Source organism: Pteropus alecto, unplaced genomic scaffold (genome assembly GCF_000325575.1).
Source record: "Pteropus alecto unplaced genomic scaffold, ASM32557v1 scaffold359, whole genome shotgun sequence".
Taxonomy (NCBI): Eukaryota; Metazoa; Chordata; class Mammalia; order Chiroptera; family Pteropodidae; genus Pteropus; species Pteropus alecto.
This window is the reverse complement of record NW_006443119.1, coordinates 959,363-970,680: the sequence shown is the minus strand read 5'-3', so window position 1 is coordinate 970,680 and position 11,318 is coordinate 959,363. Positions and strand designations below refer to the sequence as shown.

Sequence of the window (11,318 nt, the reverse complement as noted above, 5' to 3'; positions counted from 1 at the left end):
AATACTAACCACCATTTATTGAGCACCTACTACAAGCTAGGCACGGCACATACATAACTAGAAGTCTTCGAGGTAAGCATTGTTATCCCACTGTACAGGTGAGACAGTAGAAGTTCTGTATGATCAGGTGACATGCCCAAAGTCACACAGCTATAGAAAAGAAAGTCAGGATTCAAACTCAGGCAGGCCTGACTCCAAAGCTCTAGCTGTGGTTTTGAAATTTTAAAATTTGAGTATCTGAGTCATAAAAAGAATATGTGTAACATAAATACAAAGTGTAATAATAAAACAAACGTCAACTCAGCTGGAGGAAGAGGACATTCCCAGTGTCATCTTGTCACGTGGGTGTCTGGTCCCTATTGCATTCCTCCCAAGCCAGTCCGCTCTCATGCTCTCATGCCGGGAAACCACTATTTAAATTTTTGTGTTCCCTTTCTTTTGCTTGCATGTTTTTTGTTGTTTGATGTTGTTTTACCACCTGCATTTGTGATGAATATGTGTGAAAGTAAACTGCTTAATTTTCTTGCTTTAGGACTTTACATAAATTGTATACAGTATGTCTTCTGTGGCTTGCTACCTTCCATACGCTTCTGAGATTCATCCAGCGATGTATTTGACCTTAGTTTATTTATTTCTACTGCTGAGAAATTCCATTGTTTGAATGTACCACATTTTATTTGTCCAGTTTCTTGCAGAAGGACATCTCGGTCATTTCACGTAGTAATTCACAGAGCAGTGCACACACTTGATATTTTATCTCCAGAGCTGAGGTTGGAAATACTTACTCAGTTATTGACTGACATCTCAGGTCACAGGGTCCTCCTCTAGGACATAGGAGAACAAAGGAAACTTGAGGAGATCTTGCCCCACCTGGGAGACTTGACGTCTTGGCCAGAGCATGTGGACATGGGGGATTTCGTAGGTGCGTGTCCTCTTGCAACAGAGTCCAGCATCCATGGGGTGTAACTGACTGGAGGCAGCTAGGTCCTGGTTAGAATTTCGCCTCTCTTCCTGCTAATTCTTCTGCCTTCTCTTTCTCCCACCAATATTCATGCTCCTTCTTAAATTTTTGATTTTGTAATACATTCCAAGAGTTTAAAATTCAAAGTGTAAAATCGTATAAGGAAAAGTCTTGCTCCCACTCCTGACACCCATACGCCCAGTCTCTACTCTGAAGAGTAACCACTTTTATTAATTTCTTACGCATCCTTCTAGAGTTTTCTTTATGTACAAGCAGCAATGAATGTAAAGTTTTATTTAAGCCTCCTATTACAGAAAAGACAGCATATTATACACAGGGTCATTCCATTGCTTTTTCACATAAAAATGCCTCTCAGATATCTAGTCCATGCTGTTACACAGAACATTTTATCATCCTTTTTCTAAAAAAATAGTTATGTTCTGTTGTATTTCAGAATATTTATATGTCTTCTATGTACCAATATCTATGCTGATTGCTGGGTTAAAATTATAAATCAAAACAGACATTGCCTTCTAGGAGACTATAGTCTAAGGGCAAACAAACAAACGATGATGAGAAAGTATTTCAAGTGCTATTCCTTCCAGAAATATGTATTGAGTACCAACCACTAGTCAGGCATTGCTCTAGGCACAGGGGAGACGGAGTGAATAAAACTGTTGCAAATCTCTGTCCCATGGCACTTCCATCCTAGTAGAGCTCATATTCTGGCACTGAGATAACGGGGGGCCCTAAACCTGGTCTGGGGGTCAGGAAAGCCTTATTGGGGGAAACAATATTGTAGCTGATAACTAATAGCTAAGGTGGGATTAGCCAGGCGAAGGGCCAGAGAGGGGCCAGTGTTTTCACAGAGGTCCCGCTTGCTGGGCAGGGCAGGGAGATGAGAGGCATCCAGCATCTGGGGGGCTGAGAGAAGTTCACTTATTTGGACACTGGGAGAGCTCGTAGCCAGAGCAGGTGGTGGCCGACGGTGGAGGGCCTGTGGACCACGAGAAGGATTTCGTCCTCATGGACATCACGAGGACGGTTGCCATGCGGAGTGGCTAGGAAAGGACAGGAGGTCTGTGGGGAGGCAAAGCGCAGTCTAGGAAGGCGTGCTGGTCACCCGGACCGGGTGGAGCGGGGGGTGAGGGGAGAAGGGGCTGGATTCTAGAAGATGGTGAGGTGGTGTGGACAGGACCCCGTGAGATGCGAGGGGGAGGGAGAGGAAGCCTCAGTCTTCAAATATGAAAAGTGAATCTTTGCCCTCCTCGTGGACTGTCCTGGAGATTCGCTGATGCAAGGACGGCTCTCGGTAGCGTTACTGTCCCAACCCTCCCCCAGCACTCAGCACCCTGTCACCTACTTTTTTGTTCTCCAACCTTATGAGCTTATTTATCATTTTCCAGTACTTCAATAAGAAAAATCCGCCATCTGACCTTCTACGTCCCTACTCCCCTTTCCACCACACACACACGAGCACATTATATATACACTCCACACACAAACACATCATACACATACACACACACATTACAGACACACTCGCCCCATATACACACACCAAACACACGCCACACACACAGACACATATACATATATGGCACCACGCATACACACACTCATACCACGTATACAAGCAAACTGCACTCTAAACCTCACAGACACACACACACCAAAGTACACACACACACGCACATAGAGTCCTGGTACAGGTCATCGTCTGCTAATTAAACTAAACTTCCCACCTAGCTTGGTTCTCTTCCTCCCCCAGCTCCTAAATCACCTGTCCTAGAGGGAGCCTCCAGGTGTGCATGCTGTAGACGTGTCCTCATGTTGGTCCACTGTCACAGCTGGGCCTGCTGTGTGTGGCTTGGCAGGTTGTGGGTGTCACTGCTGGTATGGCTATTCTGTGGCTGCCCCTGGACTGTGCACTCCTGGGAATAAGACAGCGTTGTGGGTGCCTGTCACTTGCCTGATTCATCCAGGAGTTCCTCGTGACTGGGGATAGGGCAGTGAGGGAACAAAGAACAGAAAAAGTCAGCATTTCCCCAAATCAACTTGGGCATGTGGTACCCAGCCAGGTCCACCTCAGGCTTATTTGGTGATAAGATTTAGTTTTGTTTTGTTTTCTCAAGTCCCAAGGGCGTGTGCCACCAACCTTAGCCTGGATCCTCTCTCTTCCTTTCATTACCCGTCTGGATGTGACCTCAGGCAGCTCCCTCAGGGCTCCAGTGGGTATGAGAGCGGCCTGGGTCAGAGCGGTCTGGTTAATTGGGGTCCTCCTCTCTGAAGGGATGGCAATGAAGGGGCCCCAGGAACTGCTGTCCCACCCCTGCTTAGGCTCCTGAGGGCTCCCCTCAGCAGGTGTCCTCCCATGCTGTCCCCCTCTGCCAATACCTGTCCCTACTGGGTGGGTCCCAAGGGCCAGTCATAGACTAAGGGTGGGTATGGGGAGTGGGAGCAGTCTGCAGTTTGTCAGCTCAGCTCCCTTTGCCCTGGGGATTGGTTGGTGTGTCCCCTTGTCACGAGAGGAGGGGTGCCGTGGGCCCTTAGACCTCTACTTCCACCTGCATGTGGAACATTCTGTCTGTGGTTTGGGCTGGGGGTTGAATCACCACGTGATTCTTGCAACGGCAGAATTTTTTTGATCTCCAAGCTGCAATGTGTCTGCAGCCCAGGTGGGCCTGGCCAGGGGCTCTATCATTCTGGAGGCACCAAAAACATAGTTGCTCACTCAGGGACAGCTTTGCGGTGTGTAGCTTGCACTCAGAATGCCCTTGGACTTGTTTGATGACCCATCATTGCTGTCTTGAAATTCTTCATAATTTTTGAATAAGAGGCTGGGCATTTTTATTTTACATTGGGACCTACCTGTTATATAACTGGTCCTAATTGAGTTTTTGTTGTCTCTCCTTTGGTTTCTTTTAAATTTTGAACTCTGCAGATTTTTAAAAAATTTAATAACTAAAATTCTGCAAGGGATAAAAACAAAGGACACATTTATTATTTGTTGCTCACATTTAGAAATGGTCCACATGTCCATTGTGGTGCATGAGCTGCTGCATACACACCCGCACCCCAAACGTCCAACCCTCAGTCCAACTGACTCCCAGGAGAGCTCGGGCCATGTGCACAATGATGCACGGAGCTGCGCTCTGGGCCACCTGCTCCCGTGCCAGGTCCATGTTGCTGCTCAGGACAGGCCAGTTCTTAGTCCACAGGTGGGGAGAAGAAGCCCCCAAACTCCCTCCCTGTCCCTCCTCCCCCACTTCCCCCCTTCCTCGGGGCTATCTCAGAGTCAGCTGATGCTCAGAAGTCTTGGACTAACGCCCCCAGCTCTGAGCTCAGGAAGGTACTATGTAAGTAGACAGGAGACTTGTGTGGCCATAGAGGCCCTGAGAGGTCATCTTGTGCGCCCCCTTCAGGCCGTGCACTATCTATGGTGTCTGAAGCCAGAAGGAAAAGATTACGGCCTTAGAGTCTGCAGGGACAGAGAATCCATGGGCTCTCCAGGCCCCTCATTCTGGTATTTGTCATCGATGTAGATTTCTTGTCTGAATCACTGATGTTGCAATTTTTGCCCATTTCTTACTAAACTTAAGAAATTGAGATTCTCTTGCCTCACTCGAAGCACTGATCGTGCCCAGAGGCTGTGAACAAGCTTAGAGCATCAGCCGCTCTTCAAGTGTCCTTGGAGCGAACACGTTCCGCTCAGCCAAAAAGGGAAGAGAACTGCTGCCCTCTGGTGGCCATTTGGCAGAGGATCAAGGGGCCGTCCAGAGGCAGGGTCCCCTTTGCTGTCTCTGGGACGAAAGCTTTGAGTCCTCAGGTAAATGAATGTCTTTTCACTGTTGCTAGAACACAGCAATTTTGTCCTTCCCTTGGGGCCTCGGCCCTTGCTGCTGTCTTTCCCTGGAATGCTCTTCTTCCAGATTCCAGGTGGCAGCCCCTTTCTCATTCTCTAGCCCTCCGGCCAAATGGGACTTCCTCAGGGCAGCCCTTCTGGACCACTTTGTCTGGAACAGTACCCAGCCCCAGCCCCTATCCCTCTCTATCCCATCACCTTGTTCCATTTTGTTCAATCACATGCTTGCTATTTGAAAATATCTGTAAATTTTGTCTGTTGACTCTCCCTCACCGGAATGTAGGGGCCAGGAGAGTAGAGTCTTTGTCCGTTTTGTTTGCCACTGGACCTCAGTGCATCATATGTAATAGATACTGAAAAATACTTGTTGAAGGCATAAATAAATGCATATCAGCAAGAGCAACTGAGGTTTCAGCAGAGCTTCTGGTCCTCAAAAACCACACTCTGATGTGGGCAGGGCACACACCACCCTCATTTGACAGAGGTTTATGGGTGATGCCTGAGCACCAAGCAAGGAGGAATGAGCCACCCCTGGTGGCTTTTCCTGGACCTCCTCAGTCTTATACTCTGGAGGGGACAGGACTGGACAGCTGTGCCACGGGGTGAGGCAGGCCCTCATGTGAGGTTCAGGCCCTCACTCTCGGGTCCGGATTACTCAGGGAGGTTGAGCAGTACCCTTGTCCAGAGCTGTGCTGTGACTTTGTGGGTGCGTGGTGGCATGGGCCAGGAAGGCCGGTCCACAGGACTCCAGAGATAGTGGCCTGTCTCTCTGCAGAGATGAGCCTTCTGAAGTAGGAGTGGGTTCAGGGAGAGTGAATGGCGGGAAAGCTGGAGCCAGAGAGGGAACAATGTCTCTTCCAGGCCTGGATTGAACTGTGACGTTCTGAGTTTCATCCGGACCCCTGAGGGCTCAGCCCTGTCCTTATTACACTCAGCCCGAGGCAGGGGCTACCCTCTAACTCTGTGCCTAGCACAGACGTGAGGGGATCAAGCGCTCTGCCGTAGAGCCCAGGCTGCTTGGGCTGGGCCTGGGCCAGCACTGGGGCTGGCGAGGGCCTGGGATGACCAGGCCCAGGGCACACTATGTCTCTGGGTGTCCAAAGTGAGAGTCTGAAGATCAGCAGCATCTACTCCTGGGTTGGTCTCCCGGTGAGAGCTTGATGGAGTCTGTGAGGTAATTCTCTAAGATGCTTCGATACTGGGGAAGGAAAAGAGAAGTCAGCGCTCTCATCTGGGAGGCAAAGGGCACGGTCTGCCCTATGTCTCTTAGGCTGATGGTGCTTGTGCTTTTTGTTCTCTCCCCACTGAGCAGAACCTCCTGTGTGGTTTTTCTCCAGTGCCCCCTCTGAGGGGACAGCGGTTGTGCTTTCCTTTTTCACTCTGAGTTTTTCTCCTCCATGGCTCCTGGGCTCTGGCTGGGTCCCCAGCTGGTGAATGTCAACTAAACCCTTAATGCCCATGACCTTGGACTTAAGGAAGTTGTGTCAGGCCTGCCTGCTGCACCATAATGACCCCCAAGACACATGAGAAGTCCTCCTGATGCCTTGTCACTCACTGCCACCCCCAGACTGAGCAGTAATTTAGTCTGGGATCCAGCCCTTCTTTACATATTTCATTTCTTGGAGACCCCCATTCCTCACCCCTTCCTTGATAGGGTGTTGGGACCAACAGAGCACCAGCCGCCCTTATTTTTTTAATGGCAAGATGAGTTTTGGGGTGAGAGGGAGTCTCTCTGTGTCTCCAAACGAAAGCCTGTCCCTCAGGGATGTCTCCATACCCAGATCTTCCGTCTCGTGGGAAGAATCTTAGCCCATTGCCTAGAGACCTGGCCTGGGTGCCCCATGATCCCCCAGCTCTCACCCTCACATTGGAGTCCCACCTCGAGGTGCCTAAGAAGGAAAAATGGCCTTGAATGTCTCCTTACCACTAACACTGCCCGAGCCTGCGGTGCAGGCTCTGGCCTACACAGCCCTGAGCATTGTCCGGTTTGTCACCTGGCCCCCTCTGCTGTGTGCAGGGCCCCCTTACTCCACTGAGCTACTTATAGTTAGAAATCCTGACTTTTCTAAAGCTCGCAGTATGGGGCGGGGAAGAGCAGAGTGTTACTATTTAAGTCCCTCTTTACGCCAACTGATCCATTTCTCCCAGTGAGACAGGTTTTTGAAAGGATTCTCTTTATTTGGTTTCTCTCTCACCATGAAAGCCAGCCTCTTGGTTCATCACCCCTGAGCGTGCTCCACCTTCACGTCCACACAAGGCCCGGCTGGGACCCCCAAAGCCCCCGTGAACAGAACCCATGCTATTGTCCACCGTGCCAGCCTTGGCAGAAGGAGATTCTGAGAGCGCAGAGCAGCTGGGGGCTTCCTGAGCACCTCTGCACTTCATTCGAGGAACAAACAGGGTGCTGCCTCAGCAAGGTATGAGAAGCTCCCTCATTTACCACGTTGGCAAAGCTAAGGTCTTCACGACACCTCTGTTCACCCAATAACATTCACAGCCTCCCAGGTCCAAGGCAGCTCTGAGCACTTCCCGTCGATGACATCATTTCCCTTGATAATGTCATCATCTTGCTCCTTAGATTTCCTGTAAAACTTCCAAGTAGCCAGCCGGCCAACATGTTTCCTGTGTCATTCTGTTCTCCAAGCCCTGGTCCCCTTGGCAAACATGTACATCTCACTGTAAAGTCACACATAGCATCCGAATACACACATCTTTTCAGTGGGGTGTGATTATGGCCGTCTGTCACCACCACAGCCCTGCCTTTAGATGCTGCATCCTAAGGACCTCATTAAGGTCCTATAATTCCACTGAGCTTACCTGCTTCCCTCGTGGACACAGCGATTTTGTCTTTTTCCAATTAGCCCTAAAGGGACTGGGACCACGTGCTGCAGCCCACGCCACTGGAGCCGGGCCTGACCAGCCCCAGGAGAGATGGCACCGCCGACAGGGTGAGAGCAAAATCTGCTGCCATCCCAAATCCCGCGCAGCAGGCGGGTGTCCCTCCTTTCATTCTGAGGGCATTCTTATCATATTTTGGCGCAACTAAATACCTTAGTCCTTGAAAGCCAGACTGGGACACTAAAGTAACTATCTTCTTTCCTTTCAAAATGTTACCCGAGTACCTATTCGGTGCTCTACTCTCAACTCTTTCTTTCCATCCAGAGCTCACTGCGGAACTCAGACACTTCGGAGACCCTCGCGGACCCTCAAATGCCACGTGCTCCCGTGGGCCGCGTTGGCCCCGCCCCGCGACGCTCCCGCGTCCCCCGTCTTCTCCGTCGTGGTCCACAGCGTTCCTAACCAACGGTCCCTCCGTTTGCCAAGGTAGAACTAGGTCATCAGCCTAAACACTTCCCGATTCCTTCTCTCCTGCACTGGCCCATCCTCAACCCCTGATTGTCCTCCCTCCAAAGTCTCTTTCATCCACCCTGGGCTCGCCACCTTCATCCTCTCATGCCTGGACTGCCGCAGTGCCTTCACGACCACCCACTGACACGCCCCTGATGAAAACCCTTGTACATCGTTCCCGCTTTTAAATAGCTACTTTTTATGCAATGCCTTCTCTGTGCTATGATGCTGTTTTATTTAGCCCTTACGACAACCCCAGGAGGAAGATATTGTACTTTAAAGGGAGGGAAGTGGTGGCTTAGGGAGGATGTGTGACTTGTCAAGGACACAGTGAGTGAGGGAGGGCTGGGACTTAGACCCAGGTCTATTAAGCTTCAGGGCCCCAGCTGCCCACCTCCCCGGCCCCCCATCGCCCGCCCCCCAAGTCTGGAGCTTCTTTCCTTATTCCAGCAGCGCCTCTAAGGCCTTCCTCTCAAAACACTTGAGCCCGGTGTGAATGAGCACGTGACCTCTCTGGGAAGGAGGGCCTTGTAGGAAATGTCTTTGAAAACTTTTGTTTGACTTTAAAATATAGGTTTGCAAACTCCACTTTCACCTTAAAAATCCACATCTGCATGAGTTTTACATTCTGTGCCCTTGTAAGTGTGTTTGTTTTAATGTGAAACGTTTCTCCTCCAAATCTCTGCATAATACAGACATTGTAGGACGGCGTGCCCTGTTGGGCTTCGCGGTCGGGCGAGCTCCTGCATGTCCTGTGGGGCCCCACAGCGTGATCTGGAAGGCATGGACCTGTGGCTTTGTAAGAGCAATGAAGTCTGAAGTTCTGGTTGAAGTCATTAGGCCTGTGTGCTCTGGTGCTGTGGACCCTGTGGGCTCCATTACCCGCCGTGGTCCCACGCCACTGCTCCCCCCGAGCCACGCTTCTTCCTCTTACAGACAGAACCCACGGCTGGTTCCTCACATGAGCCCTGTGCATTCCTGTCTGGGCCTCTGTCCGTCCTTCTGTTCACACCCCCAGCGGCCTACCATGTCCACCTGCAAACTAAGAACTGTCTTTCAAAACCCGACTCGCATGCTGCTTCTTTGGGGAGGTATCCTTGCCTACTCTCGCCACCAGCCAGCTCTGAGTCCCCTTGACACCTCAACCTCGCTCACCCTGTGGCATCTACCTCACTCCATGACAGTCTGTTTGTGACTATCCTCCTCTACCTGACCTTGGAGCCACTGAGGACTGTACTTCCAGTTCAGCCTGACAACTCAAGAAATGTTCATAGGATTGAGTTATTTCCATTTTAGAGATGGGGAAACTAAGGCTCAGAGAAGTCACATGTCTTGCCCAGGGGTCCACTTAAAAGCACCAGGGCAGAATTCAAATCTGGGTCAGTCCGACTGCAGATACCACCCCGGCGACTTCTAGACTTCTCATCAGTAAATTTCCCCCATCAAGATGAGGAAAAACATGGGGTTGCCAAGCCATTCTTTTGCCAAGTAGGAGGTTCAAAAAAACCAAACAGACAAACTGCCATCTCTACAGACCACACATTATAAAAGTGACACAGCAGGAGAGATATAACTTCAAGAATAAAGGACAATCTTTTTCTAGAAAGGACAGAAGTTAACCTCACACAGACACTGGCTGTGGGCTGATATGGCTTCCCCATGACTGAGCAGTTGGCAATCATTGTACCGTGTTTATGGAGGGCTGTTTATCACATATCACTCTACAAGGTCAAATAAGACTCCTCAGCCTTCCAAGGGAATGGCATGAGCAGGCACATTTGTATTTTAGGAGCCAACAGACTATATAATAAAGCCACAGTTCTTGACCGTGCACTAGAGGTAGACACTCCCCTGCTTCCCTTTATCATGAGACAGTGAGGGCTGGAGAATAGGAGGAAAGTATAAGAACAGCCCAAGGGGCCAAACTCTGAGATTAAGGTGCTAAGGTACAAGGATGGCAAGCTTGAGCCTCCTGCCCAGGCAGCCACTAAAGGCGGCTGCTGCCTCTCTCCATCATGAACCTCCCAGACTATAAGCCCGGGAGTGCATCTCTCCAGGGCTGCTGGCAGAGCAAGGCCAGGCAGGCCGATCACCTACGATGATGGCAAGCACTTCTACATACGAGAAGTCTCCAATTTCTCATCCTCATTTGCTCATTTTCTCAATTCAAAATCATTGTCACGATGATCTCTCCTCTGCCAAGAAGCCCACCTTAACTAAATGCGGCAGAATAATAAAACAAGCCAAGCTCCTCCCTGTGCAAATCTCTCATGGGCCTGCTTCTGAGTTTCCAGGCTCCACATCAGAATGGCATTAAAACTCTGCTACTGCTTCAAGGCAGCCTTCCCTGTTCTTCCTCTCCTCTCTCCTCCCTTCCTCTGCAGTGTGAGCTGTGTGCCCCTCCTCTGGGGCCCCAACACCAAGTCCTTCCCCACCATACAATACCTACACCGCAACCACTCAGGTCTCCCCAAGAGAGGGGCCCCTGAGCTCCGCGCAGTTCCTGGCACAGGTGACACACTCAACACGTGCAGCTGAACAATTGCACCGAGGAGTCTACATCTACGCATGTTTTTGATTGGAGGATGTCAGCATCTCCTGCAGGCTTGATACTCCACTTGGACAAATACTTGGCACCATGAGAATTCTCTTTCTTCTTTGAGGATTGAACATGATCACACTTCTCAAATCCTTACTAATTAAAATCTCCAGGGATGGGATATAGAATGATATTTTTTAGAAACTCTACAAATAATTTTGATAATCAGTATGTAGGGGGATCACCGTCTGCATACGCTAAAGTAGCTTTATGCCTCTGACATCTGGTTCCAGAGCTGGAGTCCAGTTGAGCCCATTCAGAAACTCATTAATTAGGACGATGAGCAATCCTGTCCCACCCACCTCCCCACCTGTGCTCAATGTGTTCTTTTCTGGAAGCTCCTTAGTTCTCCTGTCCTAGGGGGCAATCCAGGCAGGGGTTGCTACCACAGCCACTCACCCTTGACAGAGCTTGACCGGCCAGCGTCTCAAAGGCTTGTACCACATTGATGTCATTCTTGGCACTGACTTCAAAGTAGGGAATATCCTTTTCTTTACACCAGCCTTGGGCTACCTCCCGTGACACCTGAATGATGGGAAGAAATG

The 11,318-nt window shown here is 50.1% G+C and overlaps 1 protein-coding gene across 1 annotated transcript in view; it reads right to left on the bottom strand.

Moving 5' to 3' along the window:
• Positions 1 to 3,943: 3,943 nt before the first annotated feature.
• The window catches only part of RAB7B (RAB7B, member RAS oncogene family), a 21,258-nt gene continuing 13,883 nt past the window's right edge, over positions 3,944 to 11,318 (bottom strand). Inside the window, exons 5-6 of the mRNA XM_006922840.3 lie at positions 11,173 to 11,298; positions 3,944 to 6,024 (exon numbers count right to left, since the gene is read on the bottom strand). Of these exons, the coding sequence (XP_006922902.1) occupies positions 5,944 to 6,024; positions 11,173 to 11,298 (207 nt within the window). The 3' untranslated portion in view covers positions 3,944 to 5,943. The remainder of the gene's footprint in view (positions 6,025 to 11,172; positions 11,299 to 11,318) is intronic.